Raw genomic sequence first — 16530 nt, 5'->3', positions numbered from 1 at the left:
GAGGGTGGAGCCCCGCGAACGGCATCACCCACCGGAAGTAGAAGGGAGGAGCTTCGTGCCGCGGGCCCCTCGGTGCCGGAAGTTGTGTGCTGGGCCGCTGAAGTTCTTTCTTGGACTGACTGGTGGCTATGGTGCCGACCTAGAGAGGCTCCGGCGACCCGCTCCTCCGACTTTCGAGATGTCTGCCATTCCCGCCGAGGAGAGTGACCAGCTGCTGATCCGGCCCCTGTAAGGTTACAGCGAGAGGGGACGGAGCCACGGGCTCTGTGGACGCGAGGAGCGCTCCCGGGAGCGCTTGGCCTCCGCCGGAGCCTCACGCCAGCACGCCTCGCCCCAGCACGCCTCACCCGTCCGCCTTTGAGCCGCGGTTACGGCTCGTCCGGCCCAAGGGGTTTGGAAAATTAGTGGTTAGAAGGGGCCTGTTAAGAATTTTGCTTTTTGTGACCTCGGGGAGAGGTACATTGGAGCTTCGGGGGAAAAGGTTCGGGGCTGTTAGGCATTTCCACATCAATTAAAGAGGGTTGTCTATTGCCACAACCCCCGAACTTGGAGCATCAGAGCAAGCCGGTGGTCCTGATATCTAGAGAGAGAGAGGAGCCTGTGAGGAAGCAGTAAATGTATATATGTATTTTAATTGCCTCCATAACTTGGCACTTGTCTGGATGTGAAATCGGGATGTGAGGATTATCAGGATTCGAGTGTTCTGCGTTCAGTACTTTGTGTGGAACGTGGAGGCTTGGAGAGGAGGCAGAACAGCTGTTAGGACAAACGCTCGGCCCTTGCTCGCCCACCTGGGTGGCTGTGCGTTCATTGCTGGGCCTTCTGCTAGCCGAGCTTTGAGTGGGTCTGGAATGCTGCTCGGGAGGGGAGATAGGAATGAGGGGAACCCCACAGGTAAGTAATTCTGATCCCCACCAACATGTCTATCATTAGGGGTCAGTACTACATCACAGTGGTTTTCAAAAGCTCTTTCCTGCACATTTAGGACCTGCACACATGGCTATACACGCATGTCCCTCCACTTGGCTCACACCTGTCATCTCTTCATGGACTCAGCAAACACGCTCCGGACAATGGAGATGCAGATCCGGCGGGACTGAGTTCATTGAATTTATCCTTTGGGGTAGAATTGTACTGCAGACTGAAAAGTATTGGGGGGATAGTTTGGAATTAGAGGCCATCTCAGTAGTTGGGGTCAGACCTGGAATACAGTCCCTATGTATTTTACCATTTCGTGGGGCATCCTTACTTGAACCCCAGTTTCCAAATGAAGAAATACAGTAAATAGTAACATCAACTCTTGTGAGAAAGGAAGGTGATTGTAGGTGCTGAGTAGATATTAACTAACCAGTGCAGCTCAGCAGGGCACTGCGTGCCAGGAGGCCATGGAGGGCATTTCTCACATAGGCTGAGAAAAATATACCGTGTTCTCGAAAATATGGTACACGAGCTTTGTCCTAAAGCACGAGGAATGCAGCATCAATGAATCATAAGGGACTGGGGTATTTTCAACAGAGAAGGTGGCATCTGTGAAAATAAAAATGGTTACAACAATTGGGTCTGAAAGGTTAGAATATTAAACAAGAAAGGCAGACAATCAGGGTGCAGCTTAAATACATAAGCCCTTGTGTACATTCAAAAGAATTTGGGCCTCCAAACATAAGCAAACCTGTATATAATGAAGAGTATGCTGTTAGGAAATTTTCATAACAGTGTAGCAGATAAGTAAGGGTAGTTTTACTAGAGGAAACCAGACTGGGAATCAATGTAATAGAAATGCAAATGTAAAAAAAAAAATCCAGGAAAAAATCCAAAGGATGAAGGCCGGGAGTTGCATATCAGTAAAACCAGAGGTTATAATTTGGAGAGAAATAGATTTTGAGAGTAAGAAAGTAAAATCTTGAGAGCTTTGTGGATTGTTTTAGAGGGGTTTGTAATTGTATGTTTTTGCTAGTGAAAGCAGCCAGCTTTCTACCTTGGACAATGTAAGGGGGATCAAACCAAACTCAATGCCCTTGAGTCATTTTTAACCCTGCGACCCTGTAGGGCAGAGCAGAGCAGAGTGCTCCTGTTGGTCTTTGAGACTAACGCTTTACCTTCTTGACTGGAGTAGAAAGCCAAATCTTTCTTCCCAAAGGAGAATATAATTAAGAGGTTTTAATTTTGCAGTGAGAATGACTAGCCTGTATAAATTCTGATGGCAAAGAGCTGATGTGAGGGAAATGTTAATGGTAGAGCTGTGAATGTGGAGAGTCTAGAACACTGGTAAAAAGAGTAGTCTTGGAATGAGATCTACTTGGATATTACAAGGAAAATGGAGGCAAAGATTATGAGTTGGTTTCTTAGTGAAGGAACTTGACAAATGAACTTTATTTCCTTAGTTGAGGAAATTGCCAGATGAACTTTAGTTTTTCTTATGCAAATGAGAGCTCATCCCTCAAGGGAAGAAGATGATAAGGGTTGGAAAATCTTAAAAAGAAGAAATCTCGAAATAGTTTCTATGGAAACTACAGAAAAACGACCTGTATAGAGGGTGGTAAGCACCTCAGGGACTAAAGTTGGAGGCCATGAGCTCATGGAAGCCCGATTTTCTTTATCAACCGATGCCCCCTCCCCCAGAAATAGGAGATAGATCTAGTTCATGTCCCTCTCCTCATGTAATACCTGGCATATGTTGAATGAATGAGTGAATCGTGACCTGGAATGGTTGGGAAAGGGGGGTAAAACTTAGCTGAAAGATATGAAAAAAAGAGTTCGGCTTAAAGTCTTCCCTCTGATCACTGAAAATTACGGCTACTAATTTAAGAGTATAAAATTATTTTAAGTATTTTGTATGAAATATATTGAAAACAGAAGACGAGGAAAAGACCTGAAATTCACACGTGGGATAAGAAGTCTTAAAGCTATTTGTGAATCGTGTATTATGATCTTAAAGAAGATGTAATTTGAAATGCTTATGACTTTATACAAATTATGTGTTTGTTAAAAAGGTATTAAGTAATTGCTAATTAAGTTGTAAGCATCATAACTTAATCTTAACATTCAGAAAATAACATTTAACCTTTGTACTTCCCTGTATACCAACTTATCAAAATGTAAACAGCTGTAGAATCCCTGAATTCCTAAGTGTCACTGTCATGTTTTCCCCATTAATCCTGCTCTTCCTTATCTGTAATTTTATGACAATTTCATATAAAAAATTTTAAGTGTGTGTTGTCCAGTGGGGCTGTAGTGTAACTTATTAAAAATGCTAAGCTCACTCTATTTGATTTTTCTTGTTTTTTACTTATTTTTATTTCTCTTTAATGTTTACAGTGGAGCTGGGCAAGAAGTAGGGAGATCATGTATTATTCTGGAATTCAAGGGAAGAAAAATTATGGTAATTATAATTTTTATAATTAGGTTAGCAGTTTTATTTTATGTATACTAGGTGTTAATACTTTGCTAATAATAGTTAACTTTTTAGGTCCCAGAAACATGCCATAGTCAGTGTATGTAATTTGTGATCTGTAAAGTTAATGTGAGAAACGAATTACACACCTACATAGTAATTTAACAACATTAAACTGAAAAAAATATGTTCCAAGATACCACTTGTAAAAAAAACCCCAAAAATCCATAAAACACTGCCATTGAGTCCATTCTAACTCTTGACAACACTGTAGGACAGGATAGAAGCCCCTATGGGTTTCTGAAACTCTGAAAACCTGTATTCCTTGAAGTGGCTGGTGGCTTCGAACTGTTGACCTTGAGGTTAACAGCCCAACACTGACCACTACCCATCCTGGCTCTAATTATTCACCAGATCGGCTAAATTATGGTTTCGATCTAGCCATCCTAACTGCTCCACCTTTTTTGGAAGGGAATAACCTTAAGGAACTGATTGGCTGCTAACCACAAGGTCAGTAGTTCAAAACCACCAGCCACTCCACAGGAGAAAATGAAGGCTTTCAACACTCGTAAAGAGTTACAATCCTGGAATCCCACAGGGGCGGTTCTAACCTGGCCTATAGGGTCACTGTGAGTAGGAATTGACTCAAAGGCAGTGAGATTGGTAAGCATCAGTGAGCACTCTGACTTTGAGCAATTCATTTTACCTCGCTAAGCCCACTTCCTTATCTGAAAGGTAAAAGAATCGTTGATTTCTGAGGTTCTCATTAAGGAGGGTGTGTTGGCACAGGGGCTAAACCCTAGGCTACTAAGTGGGAAGTTTGTGGTTCAAACCCACCAGCCACTCTGGGAGAAAAATGAGGCACTCTGCTTCCCTAATCCATTAAAATAGTTAAATAATCGTGAACGGGGACTTCCCCGTCTAATCATTGCTTTCTCCTGGTGGTCATTTCTGGTAGGAGTAAATCTATACGCTTTTAAAATGTTCACCATCTTCTCGTATCAAAATTCTTTAGTTGTTAGGGTGTTTGGTAAAAGTAACTGAAAAAAATGTATTTTGTACCTTATGACCTTGTTACATAGGAACTATGTTTTAAATTTGGAAAGTTAGAATTATCGGTGCATATTTACCAGATTGAATGAAAATTATTGTAAATGCTAATGTATGAAATGTACATTTATTTTGTGTATGTTGGATCAGTTGATTAAAAATCTTGTGTATTTGCTGAATGAATGTTAACAAAATGTGTCATTGATTGTCATTTGTTTTGTCTTGTCTTTCAGCTAGACTGCGGGATCCACCCTGGCCTAGAAGGAATGGATGCTCTGCCTTATATTGATTTAATAGACCCAGCTGAGATTGACCTCCTTTTAATTAGTCAGTAAGTTGTTTTTTCCATAAATAACAATATACTTTCTCCAAGACTCTTACTAAAAAGATCATTCTTAAGTAGATGTCACAATCTGCCTTTCTTAAGGGATTTTTTTACTAGGAAGCATGTAGGCCAACGCTCCAGATTTCATTGCAATCTGCAGAAGCTTACTCTGACAGCCTTACTCACCGGTCTCTAGGTGGGAGTTCAGCCATTTCAAGAGTTTGCATCTGATCAAGAACCAATAGTCCGGAAGGAAGAGGCCCATGTTGCACTGAAAGCATCGATGAAAAACAAGGTCCAGGAACTGACAGGATACCAGTTGAGATATTTTAACACACACATGCAGTGCTGGAGGTGCACACTCATCCGTGCCCAGAGATATGGGAAGCAGCTATCTGGCAACCAACCGGAAGAGGCCTGTGTTTATGTTCGCTCCATAGAAAGGTGACCCAATGGAATGTAGACATTATTGACTAACATTAATACCACACAAAGGATGTTTTGCAGAAGATAATTCAAAACCAAAGCAGTACCTGGACAGAAAACTACCAGAAATTCAAACAGGATTCCGAAGAAGACTTGAGACAAAAACTATCACGGCTGATGTTGGATGGATCCTGGCTAAAAGTAGAGAATGCCAGAAGACGTTTGCCTGTTTCCTTGACTGTGGATCCTACTAAGTTAGGGATAATACTACAAAAAATGGGGAATCTGAACACATCATGGTGCTCATGTTCAAAGTGCAAATAGGCCATTAGACAGTTGTGTGAACAGAACAGAGAGAGACTTGGTAGTTTAAAATCAGGAAATGTGTTTGTCAGAGTTACATGCTTTTACCAGACTGAGCCTGTATGCCGAGTAAGTAAGGTGAAAAGATGGACTATACAGAGAATAACATCAGAATTGGCGGAAGATGACATAATCGTGCCTGCTGAAATCGAAGAGGACTTTGAAGTACTTCGTAATGAAGAGCAAAGACTAGAGCCATCAGTACGGATTATAGCTTAACATAAAATCCTGACAACTGGGCCAATATGTAATATAAACAAACAATATTGATGATGTCAAGGATTTTATTTTACTTGGGTCTACAGTGAACACCCATGGAAGGGGCACTCAAGAAATCAACAACATGTTTTACTGGGAAAATCTGCACACACAAAAATTATCACTTTGAGGACTGGGGCGCACCTGACCTAAACCATGATATTTTCATTCGCTCCAGATGCATGTGAAAGTTGCACAACAAATAAGGAAGACCAAGGAAGAATTGATGCCTATGATGTTAGTAAAACTAGTGAATGAGGGGAAGTGCAGAGTGGAGACCCAGAGCCCATTTGTCGGACACTGGAGATCCCCTTGCAGAGGGGTCTGGGGGAGGAGATGAGTAAGTCAGGGTGCGATATAGCACCTATGAAGAATACAGCTTTCCTCCAGTTCCTAAATGCTTCCTCCCCCCCAACTACCATGATCCGAATTCTACCTTGCAGGACTGGATAGAGCAGAGGATGCACACTGGTGCAGATAGGAGCTGGAGGCACAGGGAATCCAGGGTGGATGATACCTTCAGGACCAGGGGTGTGAGGGGCGATACTGGGAGGGTAGAGGGTGAGTGGGTTGGAAAGAGGGAACCGATTACAAGGATCCACATGTGACCTCCTCCCTGGGGGACAGACAACAGAAAAGGGTGTGAAGGGAGGCGTAGACAGGGAAAGATATGACAAAATAATTTATAAATTATCAAGGGCTCATGAGGGAGGGGAAAAAAAGAGGACCTGATGCTAGGGGCTTAAGTGGAGAGCAAGTACTTTGAGAATGATGAGGGCAAAGAATGTACAGATGTGCTGTACACAATTGATGTATGTATGGATTGTGATAAGAGTTGTATGAGCCCCTGATAAAACGTTTTAAAAAAAGATAGTGACTAAACCGTGGGATGCAAAATAGGGAAGAAATTTGTCTTAGAAGAAGTACAACCAGGATGCTTCTTAGAACCAAAGAAGTTGGTGAGACTTCGATCTTGATGTATCAGGAAGGACCAATTCTTGCAGGACATAATGTTTGGTAAATTAAGGAATCCTTAAAAAAGATTAAGACTCAACAAGATGGGTTGATACAATGACTGCAACAGTGAACATAATGGGAAAAAACACATTAAAATGATGGTGAGGATGGTGGCGTGGGCACGATCTCATCCTGTTGTGCATGTGCTTGCTGTTAGTTAGAACTGACTTGCTGGTCCCTAACAACAAGAGCGATTACGTGAGTTCAGTGATGGTACATGCACCTTGTGTCGTTGTAACACTGGAGACTAAGCTTTTCCACATATTTCCCCGTAGCGTCACCGTTCGTCAATTCTGTAGACACTTTATCTGTAAGTAATGATGTCTTAACTTTGTCCCACTCAAAAATTTGTATCGTTTTGGCTCCAGGAGTAGTTTGAGTACATTCTTCTTCCTTCTCGAGTTATTGACAAGGGTATTTGTTGTTTAGAAAAATATTTCTTGAGTCTTAAAGTGGATATTTTTTCTTCCTCTCTGCACATACCTACTCTTGATGTTCTGAAGATATAGGTAATGGTTTATGGGGCCTTTTTTTGTTCTGTGGACAGTTGAATTACATGTATTATTTGATGGGTAATATTTTAAAATGTAACAGAACCTCTTTGTTTATTTGCTAAGTTTCCACTTGGATCACTGTGGAGCTTTGCCCTGGTTTCTCCAGAAGACAAGTTTCAAAGGAAGAACATTCATGACTCATGCAACAAAAGCTATTTACAGATGGCTTCTTTCAGATTATGTCAAAGTTAGGTAAGTTGCTTTATTTGATGTACACATGCATTTGGCTTTATATGAGACATAAAATTGAAAATATAGCTCCTTTAGAGTTTTGAAATAAACACCCTCTATCTTCAAGGCTGTCGGGATTGGGTCACTGAACACCCCAGCTCCTGACATTTTGTCCTTTAAATTTTTTACAGCTGAAGTGAGTAAAGGTGAAATGGAATACTCAGTATGTAACATTTTATAATTTCAATAAAACTTAGAACCAATTTTTATTTTGGACTACTTGATCAAAAGAAATTGACTATCTTAACTGTATTATAAACCCCATTTTATAAACGATGAGTTTGCGGCACAGAGAGAGTGGGCCGCAGCGCCATAGGCCTAGCCATGCACCCCTCAGGTGATGCGCTCCCAGGATTGGACGTGGCGTCGCCAGACATCTGCATTGTCTGACTGTGGCGAGGGCCGGAGGGAGCCCCCCTTCCGCCAGGCCCCTCAGGCTTTTGTCAGAAGCCCTTCTGCCACGCTAGGGCTTGCTCTGCCTGTGTTCCCAGTGCTCCCTGGGGTTCCAGGTCCTGTCCCTGTGCCCCGCACACCTGAGCGACTCATGTCTCTGGAAGCTGCTTTCTCAGGACCCAGACAGGACTGGTAGAGGATCTTCAGAGAGGAGTGCCACGGTACCAGGCACCTGAGGAGCTCGCTTCTTGGGGGGGCCCCATCTGATGAGTAGCAGGGAGAATGTCAGACTGACACTTGTCGGGGAGCCTGCAGGCTGCAGGGGACACGGTGCAGCCCTTGCTCGGAGAGTGAGGTGTGTGAGAGTGCTCTCTATGAAGAAGATTACAGGGGCTCAGAACCCCACTGGTTTGCAGCCGGGGAGCCCCCGGGCACATGGGCAGCCAAGGAGCTCACAGGAATAGCTGTGTTGAGTTCCAGAACGTGCACACACGTAGCCATGACATTGTGAATGGCCGTAAGCCCAGTAGGAACACTGTGCAGGAAGGAGCCCTCCATAGGAACCCAGGCAAGGCACAGCTGGGGCAAGGCTGAGCTGAGCGGCCTTGATGAGGCCCGAGCCCTGTGAGCAGAGCAGTGGTAGGCCCTTCCCCTCCCGCCACCATACAAACAGGAAACGTGATTAACAAGCACCCCGCGTGTAGGGGATTCTCCTCCCAGCGCTCATCTCTGTGCACTAGAAAATCCACACAGCCAAGAAGCCCCACGAGTGTGACAAAGGTTTCTTCCACGTATCAGACGTCACATCCACTGACAAGACCGCATAGGCAAGGTCTGTAAATGCAATGATTGCGGTAAAGATTGTAGCACGACAACCAAACTAAACAGACACAAAATTCACAACACGAAGAAGCCCTATGAGTGTGGCAGAGCCTTCAGCTGGAGCTCACACCTGCAGATTCACACACCGGGGAGAAGCCTACCTCTGCAGTGAGAGTGGCCGCGGCTTCTGCTTGCGCCAGAGGGTGCACACTGGGGAGAAACCCTTTAGTGTTCGCATGCGGCAAGGCCTTCAGCCAGAGCCCCAGCCTCTGCATCCACCAAAGAGGGCGCACACCAAGGAGAGGAACCACCTCCAAGTATCAGTTCTATAACAAGTTTCGCTCCGAGCACAACACCTGAAAATCCCTGTAAATTCCCACATTGACACCGCCCACCCCCCCCCCAAAAAAAAAAAAAACAACACTCAAAGCAACCCCTAGCAGAGTAGGCTTGGTGCAAAGGCATATGGGAAGTGGATTTCTTGATTCTTGCCAAGTGTATGCCTCCACTTGACTTTAAGCACGAAATCCCCCTCGAGGTCACACACTGCCCAGGATCCCGGTACTGTACCTCGGTTGCCAATGTAGGACATAGAAAATCACCATCACTGCCCACCCGCCACTGAGTCACCTCTGTCCAGGGACTCCTCCCCGTGATGCAGGCATACAGGTGAGTGCAGTGAGGAAAGGTAGCACCTGCTCCGGGCCCCTCATGTCTTTCTTTCCTCCCAGCCCATTCTTTCTGTGCCTCCCAGCACCTGCCAATACCCCCTTCCGCCCCACCCCTCCCTAGATGGCATTCAGTTTCCCTTTAGGTTGTAGGTGACTCATCATACCCATACACATGGCCTATCAGAGAAGTCATTGACAGACAGACATGCTCTTGAACTTGTTTGATTTTGTGGATCTGCCCATCACTGTGTCAGTGTGACTGACTTTCCCCCGTCCCCACACACTGTTAGCGTGAACTGTTCTGGAAATAGCTGAATGTAACTAGCCGGCAGGAAGAAGCAAGCCAGGTTCATAGCTCCACCCCAAGCCACCCTCTCAGCAGTGCGTGGGGTTCCCAGCAGCGGGGGGAGGGGGAGTCCTTGTGAGAAGTGCTCGGTAGGAAGGATCAGCCATGACATAGTCCCGGCGTCTGGGATCTCAGGCAATACCGAGGGCCGTGTGTCCTCTGCCCTCATCCTGGAGGGGAGCACGCCCAGGCCTTGGCAAGCCTGACTGCCATGGATCATCGTTCTGGTCTCTGTTCATTCAATAAGGAGTGGCTGCACACTTGCTCTGGCAAGTGTGGGGCTGGGTACTGGGGACACCACCGAGGCAGGCTGACTGGGTATCTGCTCACCGAGCTGAGTCCTGGCAGAGGAGACAGTTGATAAGCAAGTAAACAGATAAATGATATAGTTGAAATTGTAAGTGTGAAGAAGCAAACTAGGGTGACACATAGCGTGGTGGGGGGTGCAGGGGGCGCAGCCATCAGGGATGCCTTTGTGGGGTGGTGAACGAGCTGGAGGACAGCGGGGCCGGCTGCCTTGCCAGGCCTCTAGGGCATACAGACAGGCCAGTAGGGAGGCGGGGGCTTAGTCACCTCTGTATCCTGGTAATTGTAGGGATGGAGTTCGGTTTGGTTCGATTTGTTATTTTTCTAGATTGATGTTAAAAACTCGTGGAGGAACTCAAGGAATATTTAGAAGACCAAAAGCCCCCAGTGACAAGAACAAAAAGCAGCCAGGTTTCCCCTGTTCTCTCCCCGTTCTGCTTTCCCACGCATAATCCTTTTGCTTAGGAAGTCTTGCAGGGTGGAAATGACTCTGTGATGCTCTGAGGTGGGTGAGCCCTCATGCGCTGAGAGGCTGGGAAACAATTGACTCCCACTGTTAAGGAAATACCGAACCTGCATGTGAGCTTTTTCTTTCCCCATGTTTGAGTTCATGTCTTCTGTTTGACTGGAAGGGGACTCCAGAGCAGGGGGGGGTCTCTGAACCTTCGGGTGGGACTTGGGGGTAAATTTCTCCCCCAGGCACCTCTGCTCACAAGCCTTGGGTATGTAACTGGACAGCCCTGTCCTCCTCTCAAAGACAGCGGGCTGGCTGGTCAATGAATAAAGCCCCTTCCGACATTGGGCCTCCACTCAAGTACTCCCTCAATGCAAGAATACTTTCTTCTATTAAATTGGCATTCTATGGTGCTCACCTTCCTGACACAACCACTGAAGACAAAGTGGGTGAATAGGCAAATGTGTTGAAGAAAGCTGATGGTGCTCTGCTATCAAAAGATAGAGCGTCTGGGGTCTTAAAGGCTTGAAGGTAAACAGCGGCCATCTAGCTCAGAAGCAATAAAGCCCACATGAAAGAAGCACACCAGCCTGTGCGATAATGAGGTGTTGAAGGGATCAGGTATCATCAGATCAAAAAATCTTACCATAGTGAATGAGGGGGGGAGTGCAGAGTGGGGACCTAAAGCCCATTTGTAGGCCACTGGAGATCCCCTTGCAGAGGGGTCTTGGAAGGGGACGAGCCAGAGGGTGCAATGTAACAACGATGAAAAATACAACTTTCCTCTAGTTTCTAAATGCTTCCACCCCTCCCCCCCCCACTATCATGATCCCAGTTCTGCGTTGCAAGTGTAGCTAGACCAGAGGATGTACACTGGTACAGATAAGAACTGGAAACACAGGTAATCCAGGGTGGATGATCCCTCCAGGACCAGTGGTGTGAGTGGCGATAGTGGGATCGTAGAGGGATAGTGGGATCGTAGTGGGTGGGTTGGAAAGGGAACCGATTACCAGGATCTACATGTGACCTCCTCCCTGGGGAACGGACAACAGAAAAGTGGGTGAAGGGAGACGTCGGACAGGGCAAGATATGACAAAATAATAATTTATAAATTATCAAGGGTTCATGGTGGGAATGAGGACCTGATGCCAAGGGTTTAAGTGGAGAGCAAATGTTTTGAGAATGATAATGGCAATGAATGTACAAATGTGCTTTACACAATTGATGTATGTGTGGATTGTGATAAGAGTTTTATGAGTCCCTAATGAAATGATTAATTTAAAAAAAGAATTTGCAGTGTAAGCTTCACTTCAAAAACAAAAAGAGGATACAGCCCTTTCCAGGTGTGCGGAGACTCCGTCTGTAGTGTCTGCTACTCGTTCGTGTCCCAGTAGTGTGGAGCAGTCGGAGAGCCTAGGTTTCAGTTGACAGCGAGCCTGTTAAAATAGCATCAATAGGATTCTAGTTTTAGGAAAAAATGGTTTTATTTCTAGTTTTATCACTATTAGGTATGTGAGCTTGGGCAAATGGCATAATCTTTGAGTCTATTTTCTCATGTCCAGAATGAGGATCTTAGGTGAGAGGATCTCTGAGTTTCCAGCTAGTCCTAGGGTTCTGCATTTCTACAGAACTGAATTATGTGATCATGCTGATGCTTGGGAATATGACTTAACACTTTTGAAGCTACTAATTTTATGTCAAGCTTTAAAGTCCGTAATTGTTATCTTTGGGAAATACTATTTGACCTATAGTATGTCCAAATCAATTTAATAAAGTCACTTTATAACAGAGGGGTGGGGATATTGGGTAATTTGTCTAAGATATCACAGCAGTAAGAGACACTGGTGGGATTTGAACCCAAAAATCTGGCCTCCAGACTTCATGCCTTTAACCACTGTACTACATCTCTTCTTAGAATGTTGCCATAATTATCAGGGGGAGAGTTATGCTAGACTTTGTGCAGAAATACCTTTACATCTCAGCAAGAGAATCTCTGCTATGCTTTGGTGTATGAAAGTTATAGGTCAGGAAACAAGATTGAGGAATACTTTGAATGCTTTGAGCTTAGTGTATTTACTGAGCTTTGTATATATGCTGCGTACTTTGCTTAAAATAGCTGTATGCATTAAACATTTTTACTATGAGTTTTTTAAATGTATAAGAACTTTTAAATAGTATGAGGCATACCTAATTTGTTTTTACTCGTTATCTTCGTGGATATGTCATACGTAGAGAATTTCTTTGAATTCAAAGTCTTTAAAAATATATTCTTAGTCCTGACATTTTCTTACCACCTTTCATAATGTAGTAATATCTCAGCGGACGACATGCTGTATACTGAGACGGATTTGGAGGAGAGCATGGACAAAATTGAAACGATCAACTTTCATGAAGTTAAGGAAGTGGCAGGGATCAAGTTTTGGTGTTACCATGCAGGCCACGTCCTAGGAGCCGCCATGTTCATGATTGAGATTGCAGGCGTCAAGGTACGCTCTCTCTCTCTCTCTCTCTCTCCGGCAGATGTTCCCCCAGGAGAGATCAGCACAGAGCTGTGTGTCACCAAGTATTGTTCAGGAGAATTACCTGAGACCCACAAAGCGGTAAAACGCTGAGACCTGAGCTGAAAATGAAGCTGACCCATTTTGCTGTTTAATATCATAGCTCATATTTGATAATACTTTGTATATAGCAAGACTGAGTCAGTTTGATACGGTAAACTATGCAGTGCTCTGTTGTTAAGGTTTGTACTGGGAAGAGAGTAAAGCAAAGCATCTCAGGTAAATTTCCAGACATTACCTTAGGATTTACCCCATTTCTGCGTCCTTTAACTACTGATTAGGAAGGAACTCTTGGTGACTGCGTCCATTTAACATGAAGGAACGATTATGCGTTCTCGTCCCTTTGCGGCTGTGAAAGTCAGACCTGACTCCTTAAAGGGGCACAGAGGATCTGTCAGAAAGGGTCTTCACGGCTGTGTTTGATGGGTGAGACTAAGGGGAATCTTGATGTCCTGGTGGAATATCATATTGTTTATGTGAATAATGCGCTCACGTATATAGTGTACACGCTCATAAATATGTCACACAGCATACCACATGAATGGGCGTTTCAAATGGTTGGCTAAAAACATAAGTTACATGCATTATTTGCATAAAAATATACCATACAAGGTTTCAAGACTCCAGAGCAGTAGTTCTTAATTCTGGTTGTGCATTAAGCTCCTGTAGGGGAGCTCCTCAGAAGGTAAACAGAATGGCCACAGGATCGAGCAGTCTCCCTCTTAGGGTTCTAGGTGTGTATCCCAAAGACTTAGAAGCAGGGGCAGAAACACACGGCTGTGTTGGCAGTCTCTGAAGCATTAGTCACAAGAACCAAGAGGTGGAAACCATCAAACAAGTCCGCGGCTTAGATGGCCGGCCTCTTTATGAAGCAAACCTCTTGCCCAGTGGGAAGATCACCACAGATACACAGGTTAGGGTTTATAACACATCTTGGGGATACAGTTTAATCCATAACATAACCCCGTGTCTTATCAATAGATGATCAGATAAATCAAATGATAAATAAATAACTATACACTGGAATGTCTTGAGTCATAAGGAGAAATGAATTTTTTTATAGGTACTGTAGCATGGGTGAGCTTTAGAAACCTGCAGAGTAAAATAAGGCGGACACGCAGGGACCAGTGTGGTAGCCTCCTGTGTATTTGGAGTAACTGCCCTCGTTTCAAAGCCTGCCCGGTGTCACCAGGGCAGCCACAAGGAGGCTAAGGGGAGGTGTGGCTTACAGGAGACTGGGCTTTGGTTTCCGATGATGGAAACAATTTGAGACCATGATGATGATTTCATAACACGGTAACTGTCATTTATGTCACTGAGTTTTACACATAAAAATAGTTGAAATAGCAAATGGGGTTTTTTCATATATATTTCAGCACAACAAAAAAATTTTTTTAAAGGATAACTTAGGGAGCTTTTTTTAAAAATCAGGAGGTGTGACCTGGGCATTTGTTTATGTGTTTTCCAAATGATTCTAATGTGTAACAAGTTGAAAATCAATACTCTAGTGTCATTTTGTCCAGCATATTTATAGATGTGCCTACATTTGAAATTTAACACCCAAATATGCACTATATTACTAAATCTTTTTGTTTGATTTGAAATTGTATAGCACTTCTCCCTTATGTCATTTTATCTTTCATTTATACAGTGCTTTTTTATTTTAATCATTTTATTAGGGGCTCATATAGCTCTTATCACAATCCATACATACATCCATTATGTCAGGCACATTTGTACATTTGTTGTCATCATCATTCTCAAAACATTTGCTTTCTGCTTGAGCCCTTGGTATCAGCTCCTCGTTTTCCCCCCTCCCCCTCCCTCATGAACCCTTGATCATTTATAAATTATTATTTCGTCATATCTTACACTGTCCGACGTCTCCCTTCACCCATTTTTCTGCTGTCCGTCCCCCAGGGAGGAAGTTATATGTTGATCCTTGTCATCAGTTCCCCCTTTTTACCTCACCCTCCCGGCATGGCCACTCTCACACTGGTCCTGAGGGGTCATCCGCCCTGGATCCCTGTGTCTCCAGCTCCCGTCAACACCCGCATACAGTGCTCCTCATGTAGCTCATTGAATGTCCCCACATTCCTCTTCTCTCTAAGAAGTGCCTGTTAGTTCCGTTGTCAAGTTACCTTTTAGGGATGCTTCCGAGAATATCATAGTAGGACTGAATGACTTATTAACTGATTGCGGGTGTTTTTAGACAAGCATTATATCTGGATTTCATTGTAAGATTTTTTTCTACGAAATTTCACTTAAGATGTCATCAGTTTAATATACTTATTAGTACAAAGCAATCCTGACCTAGTTCTTTTTCACAGCTTTTGTACACAGGTGATTTCTCAAGACAAGAAGATAGACACTTAATGGCAGCTGAAATTCCTAATATAAAGCCCGATATTCTTATCATTGTAAGTATCAGTCCACTGTATTATCATTAATGTAACGGAAGCAGTGAAAGGGGGCAGCGAAAAGAGAAAGGCCGCCACGAGATGGGTTGAGACAGTGGCGGTCGCAGTGGGCTCTGGCACGGGAAGAGCTGCGGGGAAGGCTGGTGTGGAGCTGCTGGTGTGGAGCTGCTGGTGTGGAGCTGCAGGGAGGGCTGGTGTGGAGCTGCGGGGAGGGCTGGTATGGAGCTGCTGGTGTGGAGCTGCAGGGAGGGCTGGTGTGGAGCTGCTGGTGTGGAGCTGCGGGGAGGGCTGGTGTGGAGCTGATGGTGTGGAGCTGCGGGGAGGGCTGGTGTGGAGCTGCTGGTGTGGAGCTGCAGGGAGGGCTGGTGTGGAGCTGCGGGGAGGGCTGGTGTGGAGCTGCAGGGAGGGCTGGTGTGGAGCTGCTGGTGTGGAGCTGCGGGGAAGGCTGGTGTGGAGCTGCTGGTGTGGAGCTGCGGGGAGGGCTGGTGTGGACCGGCAGGGTCTCCTGGTAGGTGCAGGCTGCTTTAGGTTGGAACTGATTCACTGACCAACAACAATAAGAAAATTTGTTCTGTAGGAAAAAATAAGTGATTTAATTTTCTTGTTTGTTTGGATATAAATCTAGCCAACTTTTTAATAGAAAATTTAAAGATTCTTTTTAAAGAAAAAAGTTTTCTTGGCACTTAATCCATTCTTTTTGCCATATAAATCCACTTACTTGCTGTATAGTGTAATATCCTTTAAAAAAAACCAAAATATTTCTAGGCCATCTTTGAGCTGGTCATTTTATACTGGATGTGTTTCTTGTCTCCTAAATATTTTTATCTAGATGCAGCAGATACCTCAATCATAGAAGGTAATCTTATGGGTTGTGTACAAATGCCTTACCTTGTTTGCTAATAGTTTATATGAACTTGACATATTGTTCATCATGGGTTTATGGCC

General features: G+C 44.4%; 1 protein-coding gene across 2 annotated transcripts in view; it reads left to right on the top strand.

The window, feature by feature from the left end:
• Positions 1-60: 60 nt before the first annotated feature.
• CPSF3 (cleavage and polyadenylation specific factor 3) overlaps positions 61-16530 on the top strand; it is a 42475-nt gene continuing 26005 nt past the window's right edge. Inside the window, exons 1-6 of one of the 2 annotated variants that reach the window (XM_075557119.1) lie at positions 61-228; positions 3316-3379; positions 4675-4772; positions 7448-7576; positions 12916-13093; positions 15496-15585. In XM_075557119.1, coding sequence (XP_075413234.1) covers positions 179-228; positions 3316-3379; positions 4675-4772; positions 7448-7576; positions 12916-13093; positions 15496-15585 — 609 coding nt within the window. In that variant the 5' untranslated portion in view covers positions 61-178. The remainder of the gene's footprint in view (positions 229-3315; positions 3380-4674; positions 4773-7447; positions 7577-12915; positions 13094-15495; positions 15586-16530) is intronic. The other variant, XM_075557120.1, reaches the window with a different exon arrangement.

This window comes from Tenrec ecaudatus, chromosome 8, assembly GCF_050624435.1.
Source record: "Tenrec ecaudatus isolate mTenEca1 chromosome 8, mTenEca1.hap1, whole genome shotgun sequence".
Taxonomy (NCBI): domain Eukaryota; kingdom Metazoa; phylum Chordata; class Mammalia; order Afrosoricida; family Tenrecidae; genus Tenrec; species Tenrec ecaudatus.
Note: the sequence above shows the minus strand (reverse complement) of the source record. Positions and strands in the feature narration are given on the sequence as shown.